Source organism: Capra hircus, chromosome 7, assembly GCF_001704415.2.
Source record: "Capra hircus breed San Clemente chromosome 7, ASM170441v1, whole genome shotgun sequence".
Taxonomy (NCBI): domain Eukaryota; kingdom Metazoa; phylum Chordata; class Mammalia; order Artiodactyla; family Bovidae; genus Capra; species Capra hircus.
The window spans coordinates 64,069,521-64,097,082 of NC_030814.1; the positions used below are offsets into that span (position 1 = coordinate 64,069,521).

At 42.6% G+C, this 27,562-nt stretch overlaps 1 protein-coding gene across 2 annotated transcripts; it reads right to left on the reverse strand.

The window, feature by feature from the left end:
• On the reverse strand, positions 1 to 27,562 carry CATSPER3 (cation channel sperm associated 3). Of its 2 annotated transcripts, XM_018050360.1 has the most exons (7): positions 27,412 to 27,562; positions 5,456 to 5,695; positions 3,509 to 3,691; positions 2,648 to 2,788; positions 2,174 to 2,293; positions 963 to 1,120; positions 1 to 174 (listed from the first exon to the last, which is right to left on the reverse strand). In XM_018050360.1, exons 1-7 carry the CDS (start codon positions 27,520 to 27,522, stop codon positions 69 to 71), a joined length of 1,059 nt encoding a protein of 352 aa, XP_017905849.1. In that variant the 5' UTR covers positions 27,523 to 27,562; the 3' UTR covers positions 1 to 68. The 2 variants fall into 2 exon arrangements, with proteins under 2 accessions (XP_017905849.1, XP_017905850.1); XM_018050361.1 differs by lacking the exon at positions 3,509 to 3,691.

Sequence of the window (27,562 nt, forward strand, 5' to 3'; positions counted from 1 at the left end):
ATGGGGGGCGGTGAGGGGAGGCGGGTCACAGCCCGCGAGGCCCATGGTGGCTGGGTGCCCACATCCAGCTACTTCTCATCGACCTTCTCCGAGGACTGGGACTGCTTCTTCTGGGGCAAGTCTTCAAGCATGAGGCTCAGCACGTGCACGATCTCATAGTACAGCTCCTGAAGCCTGGGAATCGAGGAGGAGGGCCTTAGCTCACAGTGGGCTCCACTCCACCCGGCCCTGCCCACTGCTTGCTTGCACCTGCATGTCCACCGTGCCTGGCAGGTGTGGGTCAGGAAAGAGCAGGGACCTGAGAACCAGACTGGGCTGGGTGGGAAGGCCAGGTTGGCCAGGGTCCCTGGGCTTCGGGAGGAAGCTATCTCACTGCCCATGTTAGGTTGGAGATAGCAGACTCCTGGGCTGAGTGAAGTGACTGCCGGAGGGCTGCCTGGACACTGCCAGATCTACTCTTGGGCCAACACCAGGCACTCCTAGACCCCCTCCGGTCTACAACTGTGTCCCTCTTCTTCCTGCAGTAATGGCCAGTGTGACCCCAGCTAACTCACACTGAGCACAGCCCCGGGCTTCACACACACTGCTTTCCTAGTGTCAGTCCTTCCTGTGACAGGTGGGAAAGGGACAAAGACTTGGCCAGAGTCACACAGGAAGCAGTAACAGAAGCACGTCAGGAGCTTCAGCTTCTGACTTGCAGCCAGAGGTCTTTCCTCTGCCCCACTGAGAAGGGCTTGGTGAGGTGCTCTTGGAGAATCAAAGGAAGCAATGTTTAAAAACAGGTCAGTTTTTTAAACTGAGGAGGACCAATGGGCCGTGCTCCCCCCACCAGCAGCAGACCTGCCCATACAGCAGCCCAGCCCCTGCACACCCCCCAAGAAAGACCTGGCTCTGCCTTCCCTGCACATCAGCCAGCACCCCACCAGGGCCCATGGGCCAGGGTCAGCGGAGCTGGGACTGACTTGTAGATGGTAGCATCCTGGTTATCCAGGGTGGACAAGTAGATGTCAATGAAGGGCAGGCTAGTGCCAAAATCATCCAAGACCATGGGGTCAGTGTGCCGTAAAGTCTTCTTAAACTTCTCCACCAGTTCAGTGAAACTCTTGTGGTCAAGATCTTTCTAGAGAGAGGAGCATAAACAGAGCAAGACGATGAGAGTCTTGCTACACGAAGACCCGGGGACCCTCCACGAGGAACGCAGGCAGAGGCCTGACCCTGGCCCCAAGATGAGTCCTGAGTACAAGCACAGGTCACCCCAACCCCTTCTGGGCCTGGACCCCACTGCCTGGGGTCACCTGGTGAGCCACTATGAGGACAGGTGACATGGAAGGAACTGGGATAGCCTGAGCACGGCTCAGCATTTCACCCTGTTGTGGACAAGTCTCAGGCACGCAAACCAGGGGGATGTCTCCACCTCGGAGAGGAGGCTGAGGAGAGAGGCACTGGCCTCGTGGGGAGAAAGGGGTAGTGGTTCAGGACCTGGCTGGGCACTCCAGGCAGCTCAGAGGACTTCAGCCCTCACAGTTGTATCATGCTTGACAGAACATCTCCAGCCCATTGAGCTCATTCTTGTTCCAGTTTAGAAAAACTGAGGTTAGTAACACCTGTCAGGGCCTCTGTGACCTCCCCCGCTCAGCGAATGGGAATGGAGCCTGCCTGGCACCCAGTGAATCCTTGGGAACAAGACTGCTCCAGGCCAGTGGCCCAGCAATGGAGTGTTGTCCATGAAGGAGGGAAATGTTAGCGCTTCCCTCGTGGCTCAGATGGTAAAGAATCTGCCTGCAATTCAGGAGACCTGGGTTCAGTCCCTGGGTCAGGAAGATTCCCTGGAGAAGGAAATGACAACCCACTCCAGTTTGCTTGCCTGGGAAATTGCATGGACAGAGGAGCCTGGTGGGCTATAGTCAATGGCCCAGCAATGGAGTGATGCCCATGAAGGAGGGAAATAGTATGATCACAACACTCAACACTTGAAGAGGTCCAGAGAAAATACAAACAGGTAGAGAACACAGTCTGACTCTGAAAACTAGAGAGGGGTGGGCAGCCGACTCTCCAAATGCACAGATGCCTAAGGCCACCCGCCTGCCACCCCAGCCCCCAGGCCCGTCTTCCTGACCATTCCTTCAGCCCTGACTGTCTTCTGCTTGTCTGCCTGCCCACGGAGACAGCCTACCTGGGTCTGCATCAGCTTGCCAACCTCTTCCTGCTGCCGCTTCAAAATCACTTGCTTCTCTTCCATGAGGTTCATGCGTCTCTCCAGCATCAGCTCCTGCTCAAACTTTTTGATGGAGTCCTAGAGGGCAGGAGGATGGAGGTAAGATGCAGGGCTATCCCTGTGCACTGTCCCCACCTCCCTCTTCCCCAGTCTCCCACTGCCACTCAGGCCCCTCAGCAGGAGGACCCCCTCACAGGGCCAGCCCCCAACTCAAGCTGCCCGCTGCAGCTGCAATGACCTCCCAAGTACCTGTCCCACTGGCCACCATCATGAGGGAGGGCTCAGGGAGAAGGGTTGCTCCGGCATAGAGATGGGCCCACCTGGCCCCCTCCCTTCCACTTCCGGAGCAAGACGGCTCAGAGATGATCCACCTGCCACACTTAACCAACAACCACCCCGCCGCCCCGCCAGTCCTTACAAGCGCCACCTCACCTCCGTGTGGATGATCATCACACCCACAAACATGCTGAGGAAGACAAAGGAGGCAAGCAAGATGAAGATGATGGTGAACGAACGGCTCAGAATCAAATTCCGGGCATCCAGCTGCTCCTGCAGGTCTGTCCAGCCATCGACCTGTGCAGGCAGGGCAAGTGCCCAGGCTCAGGGGGCAGGGCTCCTGCTCACCTGCCCTAGGGGAGCCCTGGCCCTACTGAAGAGCAGGCTGGCTCTTCTTCCACATCAGCCCCTCCACATCACACCCCCTAATCCACAGACTCCAGTGCATACAGGCTGGCCTGGAGATGCAGGGCATCACTGGGTGTGGGCACTTCTGGCCAATGTGCCCTAAGGGCTCTTCTCCAAAAGGCCTTCCAGCCTTCCCCAAGAGACACTGCCCCTCTGCCAGGCCCTCCTTTGGAAAAGACCTCAATCTTGCCAGAACCCAATAGAATCTAGACTTTGAGACTCAGGTTTTGCAGACTTATTCTGCATGGATTTGTGACAGCCTATTCCCCAAAAGGCTTCGTGATGTGGGTTTTCCTTCTAAATTACACTTCAATTAGGATGAATTATCTTTTGAGAACTTTTAAAAAGTTTTACCACCCCGTGGGGCAAATAAGAATGCGGTAGGGAGTCACAAGATTAGAGTCAGTGATGGACTCTTGGCTAGGGTGCTGGCCTGTGCCTAATCCTGGGAGGCCATTCCTCAGCTTCCCCCCAACCCCAGCTAAGTGTCTGAGTGTGGGAAAGACCCCAAGTGAGGCCCAGCATGTCCACACACTCGCACCAGCTGCCAGTCCCCTTTCAAGGCCCCTGCCTGCCCCCAACCCCTGCCACTATTCCCAAACATGGTACCGTGGCCAAGCTGAAGAGGGTGAAGAAGGCCAAAGCCAGGTTCCCCCAGTTATTCATGTCACCCCCCTCTGGAAGTCCAAACAGGCAGAAGCCCAGGATGGCAAAGATGTACATTAGGATGAAGAACAGGATGAGCACGGAGGCCACGGTGTAGGCTGTCTGCCCCATGGCAGTGATGAGTGTCTACAAGGCAGAGACACAAGGGCTAGGTCAGGCTGCCGGCTGGGCTGGGCTCAGAGGACAGCGGTTCAGCCTGTCCCAACCATAGCTGCCCCAGTACCTGATGCCTTGCCTAGCACATGGTAGATGCTCCATAAATGGTTGAATGAACGAGTGGGAACAGTGTCCAGATTGAGGGCGGGAGCAATCTAACAGTGGTTCACCAGGGCACGGCCTCCACGCTCAGTCACCCATGGGGGGATCGCCTGTGTTGCCCCAGGGCCCGGGTAGTTGCCCCATCAGCACCCCTGAGCACTCTACTGGAACCCAGCCTGCCTCTGTTCATCCCAGGGTGTCCTGCTCCTGCTCCTCAGCTGAGGGCCAGCCCTGAATGCTCTTCCAGGTCCAGGAGGAGCAGGGGAGCCACCTTGGAAACAGGAATGAAGAGGGCTCAGAGAAGTGGGGCTTCCCAGGTTTTCTGGGCCCCATCTCACAGGCAGGTCTTCATCTTGTGATCTCAGTCTTCGTCCATGACATGGGTGTTGGTCTTATCTCCCACGCCTCATTGTTCGTTCTCCCTGCCCTGGAGTCTTGCATATACATGTTCAGTTGCCTAGATCTGTCCCTGATACCTTGTCAAGGTAGGGAGATGTTCCTATTTCAAGATGCAGGATCAGAAGCTCAGAGAAACAAAATGTCTCGTCCACAGTCACATTGTGATACACCGGCAGGGCTGGAACCCACTCTCCAGCCCCTTGCATTGTGCCACCATTGTCAACTGCAAAAATTCTTTTTTTCTAAGCCAATAAACTATTAACATAGAAAAGGAGGTACTGGTAGAGCTGGGACCCAAGACAGTAAAGTTCTGACAGTTCGAGGTGAAGTGTGAAGCAGAGAGACAGCCAAGGAGCACCAGGGCTGCCCTGCATGCAGACCAGTCTGGCAGCTGCCTGCAGGAATAAATGCCCACCCCACACCTCCCTCCTCTCCTCGGAGAAAGAAAACCAGTGTTTGGGGATTCATTCCAAAAGAATTGAGATGTTTAAAAAAAAAAATGCTGCCTCCACTCCTGCAAGAGAAACAGAACTTCTTTCCCAAGATTACCAAGATTAAAGAGGTAAGAAGTCACAAAGAACGCACCAGTGGGATGCAGCGTGTAGGTGAGGTCTGCACGGCCAATAGGTCCAAAAAAGCCCCTTCCCGGAGAAGCGTGGGCCTGAGCAGAGCCCGGGCAAACACACTGGGCCCAGGACAAGCGCCTGAGGGCGTGCTTGGGCCACCTCTGAAGTGCGCTCTGACACCACTGAGCCAAGTAAAGACCGGCCACCAGCAGGAGCAGGACTTCCAGAGCTTCCTGAACAAGTCATGAGACCCTCCCCTCAAGAGAAGCTGCAGACTTTTAGTTTTCTGGGGGAAGACGTGAGTGGCCAGAGCCATCAAAGAGCTGGAGGCTCCTGGGCACATACTCCAAAGGGTCTGGACCATAAGAAAAGCAGTCACTCTGCAGCACGGGAGAGAGGGAAAGAGGAGATGGGCTCGAGTCAGAACAGCTTTCAACGCTCAGCTCCAGTGTCTAACTGCTGAGTGACTGTGGGTCTCAGTTTCTTCCTCTGTAAAACATGGCTAACACCTTTCCTAGAATCGTCTGAGAGGGAAATGAGATAAAACAGGTAAAGATCAACCTCCCACACAAGAGGACTCAACCACCGTAGGAGAGAAACGGAAGTACCATTTCATCGGGGCCCTATCGCCCGCACTCGCAGAGCCGCAGCACTCCAGGCCACTCACCCGGATGCCGCGGCTGTAGGTGATAAGCTTGAGGATGCGCAGGGACTGCACACCGTCGGCGATGTTGAGGTAGGGGTAGTGCTTGCCCTTGATCTTGCGGAGACTGTAGGGGATGAAGATGATGATGATAATGACCACATCGAGCAGGTTGTAGCCATCCTTCCAGTAGTTGACGGGGTCCACGTAGAGTTTCATGCAGAACTCAGAGCTATAGATGGACACAAAGATGAGCTCTGAGACCTGCAGGGCGGCAAGGGTGGCAGGGTCAGACCAAGCTGCACACCTTCCCCCGCCTGGGCCACCCGATGAGGGGCATGTGTTGGCAGGGGCAGGATGCTCCTAAGTCAGCCACAGGACAGAGAAACCCAGGCAGAGTCCCGGACACACAGTGGACACAGCGTGCCTGATTCCCTTCTCCTTCTGAGTCTTCCCTACCCTGTGGCCTCGACCCAGAGAGCTTGGGAATGACTGACCGTCAGAATGACTATCGAGGCCCAGTGGGAAGTATACATCAGGCAACACGAAAGGAAGGCTCCCAAAGAGAAGATTCCAACAGCCTTCTGGCCAACTTTAATACCCAGATGAACAGAGATGAACTACTCACACATCTACTTATATTTACTCTATTATCACACCTACTTAAAATCAGTTAACTAATCTGCTTCTGAAGAATATTCTGCTTATTTTCAACTGTTTCACCTTATGAAACAACCTTATTCAAATTCTTCTGATGTATGAACAATTCCAGGGGATTTTATTTTACCAAAACGCACTTTTTGAGGCATCTAAGTTTTTTATTATCGTAAAGAAACACAACAATGAATGAGACAGAAAATGTCCAGCCCCTATGAAACGGACAGTCTAGTAGGAGAGACAGAAATGAAGGTTTAGACAAATACATATATATCGTCACACAGGAAGGAATGTGAAATGGCCACAAGGGAGAAAGGGACTGGTCAGGTGGGGAGGGGCGGTCATGACAGCTACTTAGAAAAGGTGAAGAGTGGAGGCCTTGCTAAAGCCAGGAATGCAGCCATAACAAAATCTAGAATACTTCCCAGGGGCGTGCACAAGCGTCCTAAAGTGAGGAAGGAATGGCAGAGCCAGAGTGGCTGGAACAGAAAGGGGCGAGCAGAGCAGGAGATGAAGGTGGAGAGGCCAACTGTGTACGGAGGGCCTGGCAGGCCTGGGGAAGGCTGTGAACTTCAACCTGAGCCTTGGAGCTTGAGCAAGGAAGTGACGTGAACTGATTTACAGTTTTAAGAGATCTCCATGGAAATGACAGTGTGGGGAAGCTGGCGGGAATAGCGACTAGGAGGCAAGTTAGGATGGAGATGATAGACAGTAGAAGAATTAATTCTAGCATCACTCAGGCAAGAGACTGGGTTAGATTGCACTGGACTGGGGGACAGTGCAGCGCTGAAGAGAAGAGGACAGATTCCAGATGGATTCTGTAAGCAGTGAGGACAGGACTTTCTGATGGACTCAGGGATGTACAGAAGGCACGGAAGATTCCTCACACAGAGCAACTGGGTAAATGCTGATGCCTTTAACTGAGATGAGTTTGCGGTGGGTTGAAGGGGGGGGGGGCTAGAAAGTTTCTAGAGGGAAATAGAAAAGGTTTTGAGATACACCACCTTTTAAACATGTCAGATGCTATCACTGGAAATCATAGCTCAAGCCACAACTATCCATTTGGATTACATTAGGGCCTCTGGTGGTGTTATTTGTCCTGTACACTTATATTTGTGGTCTCCACATGGCAACCATTTGCATACACTTTTATGTTTGTTAACTACAATGAAACATTTAGATACACAAAAAAGATGTAAAAGAATAATATAATGAACAACCATATACTACCATTTAGCTTAAGAAATAAAATATTACCATTACAGGCAGAACATTGATCAAATCCCCTTCCCTTTCCACAAAAGCAAGCCTATTTCAAATCTGGAGTATGCCTTGCTCATATATTTTATACTTTTACCACATATGTATCCCTAAAAGTATATGGTATGGTTCTGCATCTTTCATATACTACATAAATTGCATATATACTAAAGTATCCTTTGGGAAATTTTTTTATTTAAAATTATAAGATTCATCCATGTTGACATATGTAAACCTAGTTTAGAGTCTACCCACTATTTAGCAATTCCACTTATGAAAATATTATAATTTTTTAATCTAGTTACCCATTGGGTGATATTCAGCTTCTTTGTAATTTTTTACCTATAAAAGCACAAAAAGTTTGAGCAAAAATACAGGGCCACTTAAAAAGCAGACTTGAGGTCCTATGCCCCTGGGCCCTCCTCTCAGCCAGTGCACAGGCAAGATGGTTGGGGGTACAGTGTCCTTGAACCTATGAATAGATCCTCCGTGTCCCCAGGGACTCCTGCCCACAGCACACCAGTTCTGAGCACCCCTCGGGCTCCCAGCTGCTGGAGCGCCCAAAAGGGAATTCTCCTGTTTGCTAAGATTCTGCTGTGCCTGGAGATTCTAATCTGCCTCAATCGGTGATCAAATGATATTCACTACTATCTTATTTACCATCTATGTGTATTACCTGTACATCGAGATACAGATTACCAACTTGCCTTGGAGTGATTTCTCCCAGACCCTCATAGTAGTCACCCTCTGCCTGATCACCCGTTGTTCCTAATTTGTCCCCAGATTTTTTGCTGGACCTGCTACATGTGTTTCAAATAGCTTCTCCTACACTGACTTATCTTTTCACCTCTTTAATGATCTTCTGATGAACACAAGTTTAAAGTTTTAACGGAATCAAATTAACCAAACTTTTCCTTCATTGCTTATATATTTCATACCTTAAAATTTCTTTCCCTCCTGAGATCATATAAATCTTTTACATTTTCTTCTAAACATTTTGAAGTTTCACTTTTCAAGTTAGGTCTTTAGCTGTGTATGCTGGAAGGTAGAGATTCAACTGGAGTGTTTTCCTCCATAGGTACTGTTTAATGAAGAAACTGTCTTCCACCACTCATCTGCAGGGCCATCTGTCAGGGGCCAGGTTTTCATCCAAGCCAGGTCTGATTCTGAGTACTGTGTCCTGTTCCACTGGTCTATTTGTCTATCTGTGTTGTCTATTCATGCATTTCATCCTGCTTAGTTACTAACAGGCCTTACAGAAAGACTTATAGAAAGCCTTACAGAAAGACTTCTCCCCTTTTCACTTTAAAAACCATCTTGGTTTTCCTTTCTTTCATTCTTCCATCTCAATTTTAGCATTGGCTTTTGGAAACCCATAAAAAATCCTGCCAGATTTCTTATTGGAATTGCACTGATATTATATAGTTTAACCAGGGGAGACTGCATCTTGAAGAAACTGAGTCTTTCTATGCATGACCTAATATATCCTTCCATTTCTCTACATCTTCTTTAATAACCTTTATATATTTCTTTCTCTTTAAAAACCTCACAATACTTTTATTAGATTTGCCTCTAACACTTTCTGTATCTTATAAGAAGTGCTGTGTCTTTTGTTGCTGATATATTAAATATATTTTATTTCTTAATCATATATCTACCAAATTTTCTGGGCTTTATTTTTTATTAACTTATTAATTGTATTAACTTTATATCTATTCCAGATTCTTTGGGGATTTCTATGCAGAAATCATAACACCTGTGAATAATTACAGTCTTTTAAAACTTTCTTTCTAATTCTTAATTTTTTTAATTCCTTTTCCTTGTATTATACATTGGCTAAGACACTGATACAAATCTTGTCAAGAATAACTGGACTACAGCTTTTAAAAAAATGCTGTTATAATTTCACCATTGAGTGTGAACTTTGATACAGGTTTTTCATAGGTACTCTTAATTACTTTAAAACAAATCCTTTCTATCCCTAGTTTGATAAATTTTTATCATGAAAGATACTCAAGATAAACTGTTTTATGCATCTCTTAAAGTGATTTTATTGGACTTTTTTCTCCTTTAGTATTTTAAGCTAGTTAATAAAATACCTAGATTTTTCTAATACTTGCATTCCTGGAAAAGCCCAGCTTGGCAATGTTATATATTACCTTCTTCATATATTTTTAAAACTTCAGTTTCCTAATATTCTGTTTGGGATTATAATGTCCAAGTTCATGATATTGGGCATAATTTTCCTTTTTCATTTTGTCATTGTGTAGTTTTGGCATGAAGGTTATACTAAGTCGTCCCTTAGTATTCCCAGGGGACTGGTTCTAGGACTATCCCACGGATAAAAAAATCCAAGGATGCTCAAGTCCCTTATAAAGTATGGCATGGTATCTGCATACAAGCTACACATATTCTCCCCACATACTTTAAAACATTTTTAGATTACTTACAATGTTGTTCAGTCGCTACGTTGTGTCTGACTCTGCTACCCTATGGACTGCAGCACTCCAGGCTTCCCTGTCCTTCACTTTTTGGAGTCTGCTCAAACTCATGTCCATTGAGTCAGTGATCCTATCCAACCATCTCATCCTCTGTTGCCCCTTCTCCTTTTGCCTGCAATATTTCCCGGCATCAGAGTCTTTTCAAGTGAGTCGGCTCTTCCCAGCAGGTGGCAAAAGTATTAGAGCTTCAGCTTCAGCATCAGTCCTTCCACTGAATATTCAGGGTTGACTAGGGATTAACTGGTTTGATCTTTCTGCAGTCCAAGGGTCTCTCAAGAGTCTTCTCCAGCACCACAGTTCAAAAGCATCAATTCTTCGGCACTCAGCCTTCATTATGTTCCAACTCTCACATCTGTACATGACTACTGGAAAAACCATACCTGGAATTTTGTCACCAAAATGCTATCTCTGCTTTTGAATACATTGTCTAGGTTTGTCATAGCTTTCCTTCCAAGGAACAGTACAGTTCAGTGGCTCAGTTGTGTCTGACTCTTTGCAACACCATGGACTGCAGCACACCAAGCTTCCCTGTCCATCACCAACTCCCGGAGCTTGCTCAAATACATGTCCATCAAGTCAATGATGCCATCCAACCATCTCATCCTCTGTCATCCCCTTCTCCTCTTGCCTTCAATCTTTCCCAGCATCAGGGTCTCTTCCAATGAGTCAGTTCTTCATACCAAGTGGCCAAAATATTGGAGCTTCAGCTTCAGCATCAGTCCTTCCAATGAATATTCAGCACTGATTTTCTTTAGGATAGACTGGTTAGATCTCCTTGCAGTCCAAGGGACTCTCAAGAGTCTTCTCCAACACCACAGTTCAAAAGCATCAATTTTTTGGCACTCACCTTTCTTTATAGTCCAACTCTCACATCCATTCCCGACTACTGGAAAAACCATAACTTTGATGAGATGGACCTTTGTTGGCAAAGTAATGTCTCTGCTTTTTAATATGCTGTCTAGGTTGGTCATAGCTTTTCTTCCAAGGAACAAGTGTCATAATTTTATGGCTGCAGCCACCATCTGCAGTGATTTTGGAGCCCCCCAACATAAAGTCTCTCACTGCTTCCATTGTCTCCCCATCTATTTGCCATGAAGTGATATGACCAGATGTCATGATCTTAGTTTTGAATGTTGAGTTTTAAGCCAACTTGTTCACTCTCCTTTTTCACTTTCATCAAGAGGCTCTTTAGTTCTTCTTCGCTTTCTGCCATAAGGGTGGTGTCATCTGTGTATCTGAGGTTATTGATATTTTTCCAGGTAATCTTAATTCCAGTTCGTGCATCATCCAGCCTGGCATTTGCCATGATGTATTCTGCATATAAGTTAAATAAGCAGGGTGACAATATACAGCTTTGATGTACTCCTTTCCCAATTTGGAAAAACCAGTCTGTTGTTCCATGTCCAGTTCTAACTGTTGCTTCTTGACCTGCATACAGATTTCTCAGGAGGCAGGTCAGGTGGTCTTGTATTTTCTTTTCTTGCAGAATTTTCCACAGTTTGTTGTGATACACACAGTCAAAGCTCTGATGTCAATAAAGCAGAAATAGATGTTTTTCTGGAACTCTCTTGCTTTTTCCATGATCCAGTGGATGTTGGCAATTTGATCTCTGGTTCCTCTGCCTTTTCTAAATCCAGCTTGAACATCTGGAAGTTCACAGTTCATATACTGCTGAAGTCTGGCTTAGAGAATTTTGACCATTACTTTGCTAGCGTGAAAGAGGAGTACACAGTAGTAGATATAATGGTCATCTGAGTTAAATTCACCCATTCCAGTCCATTTTAGTTCTCTGATTCCTAGAATGTCGATGTTCACTCTTGCCATCTCCTGTTTGACCACTTCCAGTTTGCCTTGATTCATGGACCTGACGTTCCAGGTTCCTATGCAATATTGCTCTTTACAGCATTGGACCTTGCTTCTATCACCAATCACATCCACATCTGGGTATTGTTTTTGCTTTGGCCCCATCCCTTTATTCTTTCTGGAGTTATTTCTCCACTGATCTATGGTTTTTCCAGTGGTCATATATGGATGTGAGAGTTGGACTGTGAAGAAAGCTGAGCGCCGAAGAATTGATGCTTTTGAACTGTGGTGTTGGAGAAGACTCTTGAGAGTCCCTTGGACTGCAAGGAGATCCAACCAGTCCATCCTAAAAGAGATGAGTCCTGGGTGTTCAGTAGAAGGACTGAAGCTGAAGCTGAAACTCCAGTACTTTGGCCACATCATGTGAAGAGTTGACTCATTGGAAAAGACCCTGATGCTGGGAGGGATTGTGGGCAGGAGGAGAAGGGGACGACAGAGGATGAGATGGTTGGATGGCATCACCGACTCGATGAACATGAGTCTGGGTACACTCTGGGAGATGGTGATGGACAAGGAGGCCTGGCATGCGGTGATTCATGGGGTTGCAAAGAGTCAGACACAACTGAGCAACTGAACTGAACTGAACTGAAGAGGTGTACAATTGTGCAGTAGTTTGAGCACTCTTTGGCATTGCTTTTCTTTGGGACTGGAATGAAAACTGATCTTTTCCAGTCCTGTGGCCACAGCTGAGTTTTGCAAATTTGCTTTCATATTGAGTGAAGCATTTTAACAGCATCATCTTTTAGGATTTGAAATAGCTCAACTGGAATTCCATCACCTCCACTAGCTGTGTTTGTAGTGATGCTTCCTAAGGCCCACTTGACTTCACATTCCAGGATGTCTGGCTCTAGGTGAGTGATCACACCATTGTAGTTATCTGGATCATTAAATTTTTTTTCTTATAGTTCTTCTGTGTATTCTTGCCACCTCTTCTGCTTCTGTTAGGTCCATACCATCCATTTCTATCCTTTTTTGTGCCCATCTTTGCATGAAATGGTCCCTTGGTATCACTAATTTTCTTGAAGAGATCTTTAATCTTTCCCACTCTATTGTTTTCCTCTATTTCTTTGCATTGATCACTGAGGAAGGCTTTCCTATGTCTCCTTGCTATTCTTTGAAGTGAAGTTTGCTCAGTCGTGTCTGACTCTTTGTGACCCCATGGCCTATACAGTTGCATTCAGATGGGTATCTTTCCTTTTCTCCTTTCCCTTTTGATTCTCTTCTTTTCTCACCTGTTTGTAAGGCCTCCTCAGACAACCATTTTGCCTTTTTGCATTTCTTTTTCTTGGGGATGGTCTTGATCACTGCCTCCTGTACAATGTCACAAACCTCCCATCCATAGTCCTTCAGGCACTGTCTATCAGATCTAATTCCTTGAATCTATTTGTCACTTCCACTGTATAATCTTAAGGGATTTGATTTAGGTCATACCTGAATGGTCTAATGGTCTTCCCTTCTTTCGTCAATTTAAGTCTGAATTTGGCAACAAGAAGTTCGTGATCTGAGCTACAGTCAGCTCCCAGCCTTGTTTTTGCTGACTATACAGAGCTTCTCCATCTTTGGCTGCAAAGTATATAATCAATCTGATTTTGGTATTCTTGGCAAAATTCTGTTACCCTTTGCCCTGCTTCATTTTGTACTCCAAGGCCAAATTTGCCTGTTACTCCAGGTCTCTCTTGACTTCCTACTTTTGCATTCCAGTCCCCCATAATGAAAAGGACATCTTTTTTGGGGTGTTAGTTCTAGAAGGTCTTATAGGTCTTCACAGAACCATTCAACTTCAGCTTCTTCAGCATTACCAGTTGGGGCATAGACTTGGATTACCATGATATTGAATGGTTTTCCTTAGAAATGAACAGAGATCATTCTGTCATTTTTGAGATTGCACCCAAGTACTGCATTTTGGACTCTTGTTGACTATGATGGCGACTCCATTTCTTCTAAGGGATTCTTGCCCACGGTAGTAGATATAATGGTCATCTGAGTTAAATTCGCCCATTCCAGTCCATTATAGTTTGCTGATTCCTAAAATGTCGATGTTCACTCTTGCCACCTCCTGTTTCACCACCTCCAATTTACCTTGATTTATGGACCTAACATTCCAGGTTCCTATGCAATATTGTTCTTTACAGCATCGGACTTTACTTCCATCACCAGCACATCCATAACTAGGCGTTGTTTTCACTTTGGCTCTGTCTCTTCATTCTTTCTGTTATCTCTCCACTGATCTCCAGTAGCATATAGGGCACCTACCAACCTGGGGAGTTCATCTTTCAGTGTCCTATCTTTTTGCCTTTCCATACTGTTTGGGGTTCTCAAGGCAAGAATACTGCAGTAGTTTGCCATTCCCTTCTCCAGTGGACCTTGTCAGAACTGTCTACCATGACCCATCCGTCTTGAGTGGCCCTACATGGCATGGCTCATAGCTTCTTCTTAAATAGATGCTTTCTATTTCCATATCATTTTATTTCATAAATTTGATGCTAATCATGATAAAAATGTTTCATTGCTTTCAACATGACAGAAAATATGGGAATGGCATTTCTGTTTCGGCAATAGAACCAGCAGCTTATCTTTCCAGAAAATGTATTCAGAAGGATTCTTTATCTGGTAAATGACGCCCAGAGCAGTCTGGGGACAGTTACATTACCTACATCATTGTGCTGCTTCTTTCCAACCCGACGACCAGCACCGTGAATGACAGCTCACAGCTTTTGCATGTAGATAGCAAGTTGTCCCCCCCATCATTTGATGAAGAGATTATTTTTCTCCCCCTGAAAGGTTGTGGCACCCTTGTCAAGAGTCAATTGGCCATAGGTATTTGGATTTATTTCTAGAATGTCAACTCTATTCTATAGGTCTGTATCTGTCCTGTGAGTACCACACTCTTTTCATTATTATATCTCTGTAAGTTTTTTAGGGGCTTCCCTCATAGCTCATTCAGTAAAGAATCCTCCTGCAATGCAGGAGACTCAGTTCTATTACTGGGTCCGGAAGATCTCCTAGAGAGGGAAATGGCAACCTACTCCAGTATTCCTGCTTGGAAAATCCCATGGATATAGGAGCGTGGTGGGCTACAGTCCATGGGGTTGCAAGAGTCAGACACAACTTAGAGAATAAGCCAACACAGAAAGTTTCTGAAGTCAGAAAATGCAAGTTCTCCAACTTTTGTTCTTGATTTTCAATGTTTTCTTGGCTATTCACAGTCATATGGATTTAAGAATCTGGTTTTAAATCTCTTTTTTTAAAAGGCCATTGAAATTTTGACAGGAATTGAACTGAATTTGTAGTTCACTTTGGATAGTCCTCTTAATAAGTTTTTTAATCCATGAATATAGGATGCTGTTACATTTTTTATTTAGGTTTTAATTTCTTTTAGCAATGTTTTATAATTTTCAATTTATACATCTCTCATCTCCTTGGCTAAATTTACTCCTAGGTATTTTATTGTTTTGAATGCTATTGTAAATGGAATTTTCTTAATTTCCTTTTCATAATGTTCCTATTAGTGTACAGCAATACAACAAATTTTGGTTGTTAATCTTGTATCCTGCAACTTTACTGAATTCATTTAATAGCTCTAATAGTTGAGTTTGTGTATGGATGTATTCTTTAGAATTTTCTATATATAAAATCAAGTCAAATTTAGGTAATTTTGGTTCTTCCTTTCCAATCTGGATAACTTTCAGTTCTTTTTCTTGCCTAACTGCTCTGGCTAGAACTTTCAGTGCAATGTTGAATAACGGTGAAAACAGGCATTTGTCTTGTTCTTAATCTCCAAGGAAAGATTTTCAGTCTTTTACCATTGAGTATTATGTTAGCTGTGGGATTTCTTCATAATTACCCATTATCAAATTAAGAAATTTCCTTTCCATTTCTAGTTTGTTTGTTTTTTTAACCATGAAAGGGTGTTGAATTTCATCAAATGCTTCTTCAGTTATCTACTGAGGTAATTTTGTTTCCTTCACTCTACTGATGTATTACATGCATCGCTTTTCCCGAGCTGAACCACCGTTCCACTCCTGGGATAAATTCCACTTAGTCGTGGCATATAACCTTTTTAAGTACACTTCTGGGCTCAGATATATCTTGAGGATTAATGCATCTATATTTGTAGGGATGTTGGTCTCTTTATTTCTTGTGATGTTTTTGGCTTTGGTCTCAGGGTAATGCTGGCCTCATGGAATGAATTCAGAAATATTCCCTCTTCTCCTACTTTTGGAAGAGTCTGAGAAGGATTGGTGCTTGTTGTTTTTTAAATGCAGAGTAAAATTAACCACCAAAGCCATCCAGTTCTGGGCATTTCTTTGCTGCGAGGCTTTTGATTAGTGATCCAACCTCTTTATTTATAGGTCTGTTTCAGTATGTCTGTTTTCTATTTCTTCTTAAATCAGTTTGGTAGGTGATATGTTTCTAGGATTTTTTCCATTTCATCTAGATTATCTAATTCATTGGTGTACAAAGTGTTCACAGTATTCTCATATTAAATGTTTTATTTCTATAACGTCAGTAGTAACGTCCCAGCTTTTCATTTCTCTCATTATTAATTTGAGTCTTCTTATTTTTAGTCAGTCTAGCTAAAAGCTTATGAGTTTTGTGGATCTCTTCAGAGAACTGAACTTTAATCTTTTATGTTATTGACTTTTCTCTGTTATCTCTCTATTCTCTATTTTGTTTCACACTCTAATCTTATTATTATTAAAGAATGCATGCAGCCTCCCTGGACTTGAGTCTTGCCAGTCTTTGCTTGTGTGTGTGTGGCTGCACTGGGTCTTTGTTGCTGTGCGGGCTTTTCTCCAGTTGTGGGGGCTACTCTCTAGCTGCAGGGTGAGTTGCTCACTGCACTGGCTTCTCTTGTTGCAAAGCACAGGCTCTAAGGCATGCAGGCTTCAGAAGCTGCGGAGCATGGGCTCAGCAGCTGCAGCTCCCAAGCACAGGCTCAGTGGGCTTAGTTGTCCTGTGGCATGTGGGATCTTCCCAGATCAGGGATCAAACCCATGTCTCCTGCAGTGGCAGGTGAATTGTTTACCACTGAGCCACCAGGGAAGTCCATTCTAACCTTTTTCACTTCTTTTCTTCAGCTAGCTTTGAGTTTAGTTTGTTCTTTTTCCAGTTCCTTAGGGTGTAAAATTAGGTTATTAATTTGAGATCTTTCTTTTGTTATAATGCAGACATTTACAGGTATAAATATTGCTCTGAGTACTGCTTCTGTTGTAACCTATAAGTTTCATTATGCTTTATTTTCATGTTCATTTGTCTTAAAGTATTTTCTAAATGCCTTTGTAATTTCTTCTTTGACCTATTACTTAATAGTTTGTGGTTTAATTTTCATATATTTGGAGATTTTTCAGTTTTCCTGCTTTTGTTGATTTTTAGTTTCATTCCATAACTGTCAGGAAAGATAATGTATATGATTTCAATATTTTTTAATTTATTGAGACTTGTTTTGTTGCCTAATATGTGGTCTATCCTGGTAAATGCTTCATGTGTACTTGAGAAAACTATTATATCTTCTGGACGAACTGACTCTATTGTCAATATATAATACCCCCCTTTGTCTCTTGTAACAGCTTTCTTTAATGTCTTTTTTTGTGTGATATGAGTATATCCAACCTAACTCTCCTTTGGTTTCTATTTGCATGGAGTAACTTCTTTCATTTTTCATTTTCAATCTGTTTGTATCTTTGAATCTCAAGTGACAGCATATATTTGGATTTTTTTTCTAGAATCAATTCTATCTTAATTGGAGAGCTTCACTTATTTAAAGTACTGATAAGATAGAAAATATTTCTCCATTTTGCTATTTGTTTTACATAAGTCACATCTTTTTTGTCCTTCAGTTCCTCCACTACTGCTCTCTCTGGTGTTTGATTTTTTTGTAGTGTATCATTTTGGTTCTTTTCTCACTTCTTTCTCTGCATTTTTAAAGTTAGTTTTTTGGTGGTTACCCTCGAGATTACAACTGACCTCTTAAATTTAAAACAATCCATTTATTTATTCATTCATTCATTTGGCTGCACCAGGTCTTAATCTTCTATCTTTGCTGCAGCATGCAGAATTTTTTACTTTTCGCATGCCAACTCTTAGTTGCAGCATGTAGGATCTAGTTTTCTAAGCAGGAATAGAACCCAGGTCGTCTGCACTGGGAGCATGGAGTCTTAGCCACTGGACCACCAGGGAAGTCCCAACAATCCATCTTGAATTAATACAACCTTAGCTTCAATAGCACATTAAAAATTTTGTTCCTATAAATTCCATCCCTCCTCCACTTCATGACAAAACACACCTAAATATAGTGCATGCTCATTATCTATCTATAATTATTTTGAACCATATAGAAAAAGAGAGGAGTTTGTTTTCAAACCCAAAATACAATACTGGCTTTCATATTTACCTGTGCAGTTACATTTATCAATGCCCTTTATTTCATCATATGGCTTAACACATTATTGACCAGAGACATATTAACACCGTAGGCATTCAGTTCAGTTCAGTTCAGTAGCTCAGTCGTGCCCGACTCTTTGCGACCCCATGAATCGCAGCACGCCAGGCCTCCCTGTCCATCACCATCTCCCGGAGTTTGCTCAGACTCGCGTCCATCGAGTCAGTGATGCCATCCAGCCATCTCATCCTCTGTCATCCCCTTCTCCTCCTGCTCACAATCCCTCCCAGCATCAAAGTATTTTCCAATGAGTCAACTCTTCGCATGAGGTGGCCAAAGTACTGGAGTTTCAGCTTTAGCATCATTCCCTCCAAAGAAATCCCAGGGTTGATCTTCAGAATGGACTGGTTGGATCTCCTTGCAGTCCAAGGGACTCTCAAGAGTCTTCTCCAACACCACAGTTCAAAAGCATCAATTCTTCGGCGCTCAGCCTTCTTCACAGTCCAACTCTCACATCCATACATGACCACTGGAAAAAACCGTAGCCTTGACTAGATGAACCTTATGTTTCTGCAAAAATCCCCTGGTCAATAATGTGTTAAGTTACTGTCTAATTTCATTTTCACCTAAAGGACTATCTTTAGCAATTCTTGTAGAGCAGGTCTACCAGAAGCAAATTCTCTCAGGTTTTGTTTACCTGGAAAAATCTTAATTTCTTCTTCATTTTTTTTGGAGGATAGTTTTGCTGGATATAGAATTATTGGTTGACAATATTCTTCTTTCAGTACTTTAAACATGTCATTTCACTGCCTTCTCTCCTCACAGTTTCTGAGCAGAGATCAGCTGCTAATCTTATTGAGGACTCTTTGTATGCAACAAGGTGCTTCTGTCTTGCTGCTTTCAGATTTCTCTTTGTCTTTGACTTTTGATAGTTGATTACAGTGTGTCTCAGTGTGGATCTCTTTGTTTCTCCCCAGAGTTCACTAAGATTCTTGACATATTCTTTATCAAATTTGTAAACTTTGGGGCCACTATTTCATAAACTATTCCTTCTTCCTCTTTCTCACCTCTCCTTCTAGAACTCCTACTGTGTGAATGCTAATATGCTTTATGGTGTCCCACATGTCTCTTAAGACTGTTCATTTTTCATCATTCTTTTCTCTTTCTGTTCCCTAAGCTGGCTAAGTCCAGCTGATGTGACTTCAAGTTCACTGATTATTTCTTTTGGCTGCTCAAATCTGCCCTTGATCTTCCTAGCGAATTTTTTTATTATTATACTTTACAGTTCCAAAATTTGTGTTTCACTTCTTTTTATAATTTCTCTTTATTGACATATTCTATTTGCTGAAACATTGTCCTCCTAATTACATTCAGCTTTTTGCCTGTGAATTCCTTTAGCTCTCTGAGCATATTTTACAAAGTTGACTTAAAATCTTTGTCTGGTGTGTCCTCAGGGACAGCTTCTGTTTACTTCTCCTGTGTAACAGAATATCTTTTTGAAAAGTGGATGTTTAAAAATTTACAATGTGGTAACTCTGGAAATCAAATTCTTTCCTCTCCTTATTGTTGGGTTTGTTGCTTTCCATGGATAGTAGTTGTCTGTTTAGTGACTTTTGTAAAGACCATATTCTTTGTAATGCATGACTTCTGAAGTCTCTTCTTTAGTTTCTGGTCAATTAGTATTTAAACAGAGGTTTTCTTAGATGACTCAGGGAAAAAAAGAGGGGAAAAGGGAAGAAAAAAGAGAGAAGGAAAGAAAGAGAGAGGAAGGAATGAAAGAAGGAAGAGAAAGGACTAAGAGAAAGAGGGAGAAGAAAAACTCTCCTCATCTTTGCAAATGGCCTCTTTGTTGAGGAACTCCTTCCATGTTGAACCAGCCCACTTACAACTGAAACTAAGTGTTAATTTTGAGTTTGTGCTGAGCCCAAAGCTCAGTTACAGTGCAAGCCTGGTATCTTCTCAGGTCTTTCCTAAGCATGTGCCCTGCCCTGGACATGTATGGCAGACAATGCTCTCTTATTCCAAAGCATCTCTCTCCCTGGATTTTCCTCTCAGGCTTTCAACATGCCTATTGTTTGCTTCAGGTGCTATATTTTAGCTCCAGGGAGCAGTGGATCAGTCACTTGCTTTTCAATGGTTTTGAGAAATGCCCAATGCATAGCCACTTTCTGCCCTAAAAAAAATTCCAGGTTAAGCAAAATAAAGAAAATAGCTTCGGACCAGTCCTTCAGAGAGCCCTCTGATAGGCCAAAATAGACAAACACAATTCTTAATGAACAAAAATCTTCTCTGTTCTTTCTAGACCCAGGGGGGCCAAGGTCCCACTCTGGGAACACCAGCTGCCATCTTCAGGACCATCACCTTGATGAAGAGGGATAGGGCCAAAGGCAAGTAAAAATGCTGCAAAGTTTTCCTACTATCTTTTTAGAGTTCCCCTTTCTTGACTTTCTTTCTATTTAGCTTCCCTTTTGGCTCAGAGGATAAAGCGTCTGCCTGCAATGTGGGAGACCCAGGTTCAATCCCTCGGTTGGGAAGATCCCCTGGAGAAGGAAATGGCAACCCAGTCTAGTATTCTTGCCTGGAGAATCCCATGGACAGAGGAGCCTGGCAGGGTCGCAAAGAGTCGGACACGACTGAGCGACTTCACTTCACTTCACTTCTTCTTGACTCAATGTTCACTCAGTTTCTGTAAACTTTTGGCTCTTTTCCAGAGTCCTGACAGTTTTCTCTCCTTCTTAATTGTTTCTGTGAACAGATGGATTTTTGAAGCTACCTACTCTGCCTTTTCGCTGGCATCACGCGCGTCTACATTTTTGAAGAACAGTTTTTGCTAGATTTTGAATTCTAGTTTGATAGTCTTTTTTAAAGCACTCTGAATATGACATCCTTTGCATTCTGGCAACTGTAGTTGTGGATGAAAAGTCAACTACTCATTTTATTGAGGATACTTTGTATGCAATGAATCACTCCTCCATGATGGTCTCAAATTCTCCCTTTGTCCTTGTCTTTCAATAATTTATTTACAATGTGTCTAGGTGGATCTCTGAGTTTATCCCATTGGAGTTTGTTGATTGTCTTTGATGTTCAGATTGTTTTTCATGAAATTTGGGGAGTTTTGGGCCATTATGTCTTCACATATTCTATCCTTTCTCTCCTCTCCTTCTGTGACAGCAATTGCATGCATGTTTGTATGTCTGATGGTATATCATGGGTTTCTGCTCATTTTTATTCATTCATTTTGCTTTCTGTTCCTCATACTGGAAATCTCAATTGACCTGTTTTTCTGCTCTTTAGTTCTTTCTTTCACTACCTCAGACTTGCTGTTGAATTCCTCCAGGGAATTTTCATTTCGATTATTGTACTTTTCAACTACAGGATTTCTATTTGGCTCTTTTTAATAATTTCTCTTTACTCATATTCTCTTTTTGGTGAGACATTGCTCATACTTTCATTTAGTTCTTTAGATGTGGGTTTTTTCCCTAGCTCTTTGAACATAGCAGCCAATTAAAATCTTTGTCTAGTAAGTCCAACAGATGGGCTTCCTTGGGGTGAGTTTCTATTGTTTACTTTTTTTCTTGTGTAGAGACCATACTTTCTTGTTCTCTGCATGTATCACAATTTCGTTTCTTTTTTTGGTTGGAAATTGAACATTCTTAACCATATAATATTGGAAACTGTGGAAATCAGGTATTCCCTCTCTTCCTAGGGCTTTGCTGTTGTTGCTGTTTTTTTTTTTTTAAGAGAATTTCCTGCACTAATTCTACATGACTTTGTCATGTGTGGCCACCAAATTCTCTGCTCAGTTATCTTAATGGTCTGCTAATAAATGAACAGAGTATTCCTTAAATTCCTGAAATCCCTAAGTCTCCCAGCCTTGCCAAGGGGCTCTGTATGCTGGGGCATGTATTTAATGCCTCAGAAGTTTACAACCCTTAATTTATTTGCTGCTTGCACAGAATCTCAAGATTAGTTCGAGGTAACAGATCAGGGCCTTCTCCGTGCTTTCCTCATATCTTCACTGGGATCCCTAAGACTGTAAATAATTTCTCAGTTTTATAGATAACCAGGGGCTTTCATACATATTATTTCCAGTGATCTCAATAGCCACCCTGGAAGGTGTGTGTTAATACTATTTTACAAATGTAGCTGAACCACATAGAGGTTAACCAACTTGCCCAAATTCTCACATCTAGTGAGACAGTAGTAAAGCTAGGGCTTGAACCCAAATCTGTGTAAGTCTGCATCCTTTCCACAGCACAGAACTCCCTTGGGCTTACAAACAAAGATCACTACCGAAGCATGTTTAATAATCATTGTGGCTTCTGGAGAACAATCAGAGGATTCAGATCCCTCAACTCATCTCTTCCCCGATCCTTACCCGAGCCCTATACTTGACATGATGCTCTACAATCCGTGACCAAACTCTGTGGGATGCTGGTATGGAATGTACTGCCATACCAACACATTCACAGAAGTTGTGCCAAGTGGACACTGCACATTTAAGACACTGATTAGGATATTCCATCACCTCCACCACCTCTGACACCACATTCTGTTGATGTTAAACCTTTTCATCACCAAGAATGAAATTTGCTATTGACCATAAATGAAGATAAAAGTACCTCTTCAATCTTTTTTTATTGTAGAATAAAACACACATATAGAACCACACAAATACATAGCCTAATGGACTGTTCCAAAGCTAACATGCCTGTAACTACCACCTAAGTCCAGAGTTAGAACCTTGCCAGCTATCCCAGAAGCCTGTCCACATGCTCCATCCCAACCACAACTCCCTCCGTTTCCCCCAAATCAACCATTGTCCCTGTATTTATAGAGATCGCTTTCCTGCATGTCTCCATAGATAGAAACTCACGTGTGCATTCCTAGAACACATTTTTTTATTAAAAGCTTTCTCAAAATTTGATATGCCTTTTAAGTCTCCTATTCATTTTTTTCTTCCTTTCCTTAAATTTATTTGTTGAAGAAACCAGGCAACTTGACTTGTAGAATTTCATCATCTGGAATTGTGCTGACTGCACACTTATATTCTTCTGTCCTCTATTTCCCAGAAATAGGATGCTAGCTGAAACGACTTGATCAGATTCAGATCTGATCTTTTAACGTTTATTTTTATTATTTATTTATCTGGCTGTGCCAAGTCTTAGTTGCAGCATGCGGGATCTTTGATCCTTGTTGTGGCATGCAGGGTCTTTAGTTACAGCAGGTAGGATTTAGTTCCCTGACCAGGGATCAATCCCATGTCTCTTGCACTGGGAGTGCAGAGACTTAGCCACTGGGCCACCAAAGAAGTCCCAGGTTTGATCTTTTTGGTAAGATGACAGGTTCTGTTCTTTTATAGGAGGCAAAAAAATGTCTGGCTGTCTTTCTTTTTATGAGGGAAGCGATCACTAATGCTCAAAATGCCTAAATCCTGTAATTCACTCACGGTTGAAAAACTGATATTTTAATTCTATCATTTATTTTTATTAACTGGGACATTTCTATAAAGAGACGTTTCCCTTATCTACTGTGTTGTTATGCAATAATACAACTCATATAAGAAAGGTCAGGAAAGCTTGATTCCTTCCCCTAATTTAACAGTTTCTGACATAAAGTATTAGTTCCCTGTGCTGCTGTTCTCAGTCACTTCAGTTATGTCCAACTCCTTGCGACCCCGTGGAAAGGCTCCTCTGTCCATGGGATTTCCCAGGCAATAATACTGGAGTAGGTTGCCATGCCCTCAGGGATCTTCCTGACCCATGGATCGAACCTGCATCTCTTATGTCTCCTGTACTGCAGGCGAATCCTTTACTGCTGAGCCACCAGGTATCACCTTCTAAAAGTGACCCATCAGCTTTTTTTGTATCATTATAAACTTACAGATTATTTGGTGAGTTTAAAAATCCACTGTAATTATTATCCTTATTGAAGCTCAAAGAGTCCCATCTTTAGCCAGCAGGAGTCTCATCAAGTTGTCTCCTGAGTCCTTCTGACATGACCCCAGTAATCTTTGGGCTTCCCTGATAGCTCAGTTGGTAAAGAATCCACCTGCAATGCAGGAGACTCCAGTTTGATTCCTGGGTCAGAAAGATCTCTTGGAGAAGGGATAGGCTATCCACTCCAGCACTCTTGGGCTTACCTTGTGGCTCAGCTGGTAAAGAATCTGCCTGCAACGCAGGAGACCTGGGTTCTATCCCTGGATTCCCTGGAGAAGGGAAAGGCTAGCCACTCCAGTATTCTGGCCTGGAGAATTCCATGAACTGTACAGTCTATGGGGTTGCAGAGTCAGACACAACTGAGTGACCTTTACTCACAGTAATCTTTGATAGCTTCCTTGCTATGTGTACAAGATATTCTGAGCTCATTTGGTATAGTTTCAGGCCTAAACCTGCAATCAACCATGTCTCAAAGAATCCCTAGCTCCTTCTAGTGATAAACAGTATTTCAACACCACATTATGGGCACTAAGGATGCATAATTGTTAAGTTGGTCAGTGTTCTAGGTTTCTCAATGGATAATTATAAAATATCTTAGGAATTTATATTGATACTTAGAATTTAAATGCAAAACTACAGGGTTTTACATTGTCTATATTATAATCATATTTCCTTTCTTCCATGAGTAACCTGGTTCTCAAGAATACTGACGATAACAGAATTAAACTGTCCAACAATTACTCATCTGCTTTATCCTGTGTTACACACACAACAGTCTCAGAGTAATACTAAGAGCATCACCAGAAAGTTGATCTCTGACAAATGGTTTAAAATTTTGCATTGACTCTCCCATTCTTCCCCATTTTAATCAATACTATATCTTGTCAGAGTATATATTCATTTGTAATATATTCTCTCCTTGTTAACCCATGATTATGATTAGTTCTATAAATAAAAACATATTTTACTGTTCATTGCCTTTCCAATGTTGATACTTCTTTAATAATTTTAGTTGGCTGAAACTTATTCCTTATTAAATAGGTTCCTAAGAAAGGGCTCATGGGAGCAGTATTAGTCAAGATTTTTTCATGTTGATGACAGTTTGTCTATGCCCTTTAAACGTGAAAGTCAGTTCTGCTGGAGCTAGGATTCTTGGCTCACATTTTCTTCCCTAAAGTATCTTAAATGTTTTGCTCCTTTTTCTTTTCTTTATTTTTGGCTGTGCGGGGTGTTCACTGCTGTGCAGGCCTTTCTCTGGTAGTGGAGAGCAGGCACTATTCTTCATTACAGTGCACAGTTTTCTCATTGCGGTGGCCTCTCTTGTGGAGCCACAGGAGGGCTTCAGTAGTTGAGGAGCATGGGCTCAGTAATTGTGATTCCTGGGCTCTAGAACACGTGCACGGGCTTAGTTACCCCACAGCATGCAGGATCTTCTCAGACCAGGGGTCAGATCCATGTCTCCTGCATTGCCAGACAGATTCTTTACCCCTGAGCCACTGGGGAAGCCCCATTTTCGTTCAGCATAAAGCATTACCACAGCAGAGTTTAATAATAATTTTCTTTTCTTTATAAGCCTCTTAGCTAACATGCTAACAATTTCCCCCACACCTCTTTCCTTCAAAGCAAAAGTGAAAGCTGCTCAGTCGTGTCCGACTCTTTGTGACCCCATGGACTATACAGTCCATGGAATTCTCCAGGCCAGAATACTGGAGTGGGTAGCTGTTCCTTTCTCCAGGGTATCTTCCCAACCCAGGGATCCAACCCAGGTCTCTTGCATTGCAGAGACTTCACCAGCTGAGCCACCAGGGAAGCCCAAGAATACTGGAGTGGATAGCCTATCCCTCTTCCAGGGGATCTTCCCAACCGAGGAATCGAACTGGAGTCTCCAGCATTTGCAGGCATATTCTTTACTAGCTGAGCTACCAGGGAAGCCAAAGGGATTCCTTCGTATTCTTTTACTAGAATATGTTCTGGTGTTTGTTTAGTCTATATTATCAATATACAATGAGTACTCTTTCAATATATAGTTTCAATTCTTTTATTTCAGATAACTTTTCTTAGATTTTTACATTTGAGTGTTTATTCTGTTTCATTACTTTGCTTCTGTTTCTATTTCACATTCAGAGATTCCTATTATCCTTAAGTGGGATCGTTTTTCCCCAATCTTCAATGTTCATCATTTTCTCTTGAATTCTTTTTAATCTCATTTATTACTGATTTTTAATTTAAAATTACTGATTTTATTTATTTAAAAAATAAAATAAAAATTTTATTTCTCCCATTTAATCCTGTATGTCTAAGTCCTTATCTGCTGTATTTAATTGCTCTTAGTCTAATTTGGTCTTTATTTTTTTAATGATTTTATTTCTAATTCTTTCCTGAGTTCTATCACTTCACTCTTTTCTTTCCTAATATCACTTTTGTAAAAATTTACCTTGTTCTGAAAGAGTACAGGTTTTATCTGTTTTGTGAACATGTTTTTGTTGTGGGCTTTCATTATCTGTAGTGATATTATTCTCCACTTTGTTCTTTTGTTCTTATAATTTTGTATGGGATTTTACCACAATATTTTTCTATTATACTTTTTTATATGAAATTAATTTTCCTGAACTTTTAGGAGAAAGTGTGATTCTAACTTAAAATATCTATTCTTGACTTAACACATGATAGCTTGATTTTTGAGGTTTCCTGGTTCTGTTTTCCTCTTCCAATTTTATCTGAACCTCTCTTCCTTTCTCTGGGTCTTTTACCTACTCAATTTTCACTCCACTTCCAATATTTCCCATAAGTACGGAACTCTAACATTGAAAGTAGCCTTGGACGGTCAGTTTTAAAAGCTACAGGGTCTGAACCATTCTAGCCCCTTCATAAACAGCAGGAACCTCTTGTGTTACCCTACAAGTAATAGATTAGGCAACACACTCTCTGATATCAACTTCTATTCAATACTTATTGACTTCCCTCTGCTTCCTCTGCTACAGATGCTAATACTATGCAGTGTGGTTCTTGGTAAGGATCTCTTGCAACTAGTTTTTGTTGCTGCTGTTTTTGTTTTTTTTTTGGTCACATTGCGTACCATGTGAGATCTTAGTTCCTTGACCAGGGATCAAACCCACATTCCTTGCACAGGAAGTGTGCAGTCTTAAACACTGGACAGTGAGGGAGGTCCCTCTTGTTAACTAGTTTTGATGTAAATGCTGCTACTACTGCTGCCACCATCCTCTCAGATTTTAAGGTGTATTTTAATAGTCCTTAGAATTTTTCTATAAAAAATTTTTGAACAAAATGTCTTAAGAATCTTAGAATTAAAAAAAAGAAGAATCTTAGAATAGTTTCAGAAAGAAAACAGAAGGAAATGGACCCATTTTGTCTGCTTACCTCAAAAAGTCTGAACAAGTTGTATCTTGTTTTATAATCAGTCCACAAGACCATAAAAAAGGCATTCATTGAGATGGCGCTAATCATAATTATCTTAAAGAGATGACTCATTATGACTTTCTTCACAAATGCCTGAAGCTGAGTATCTTTC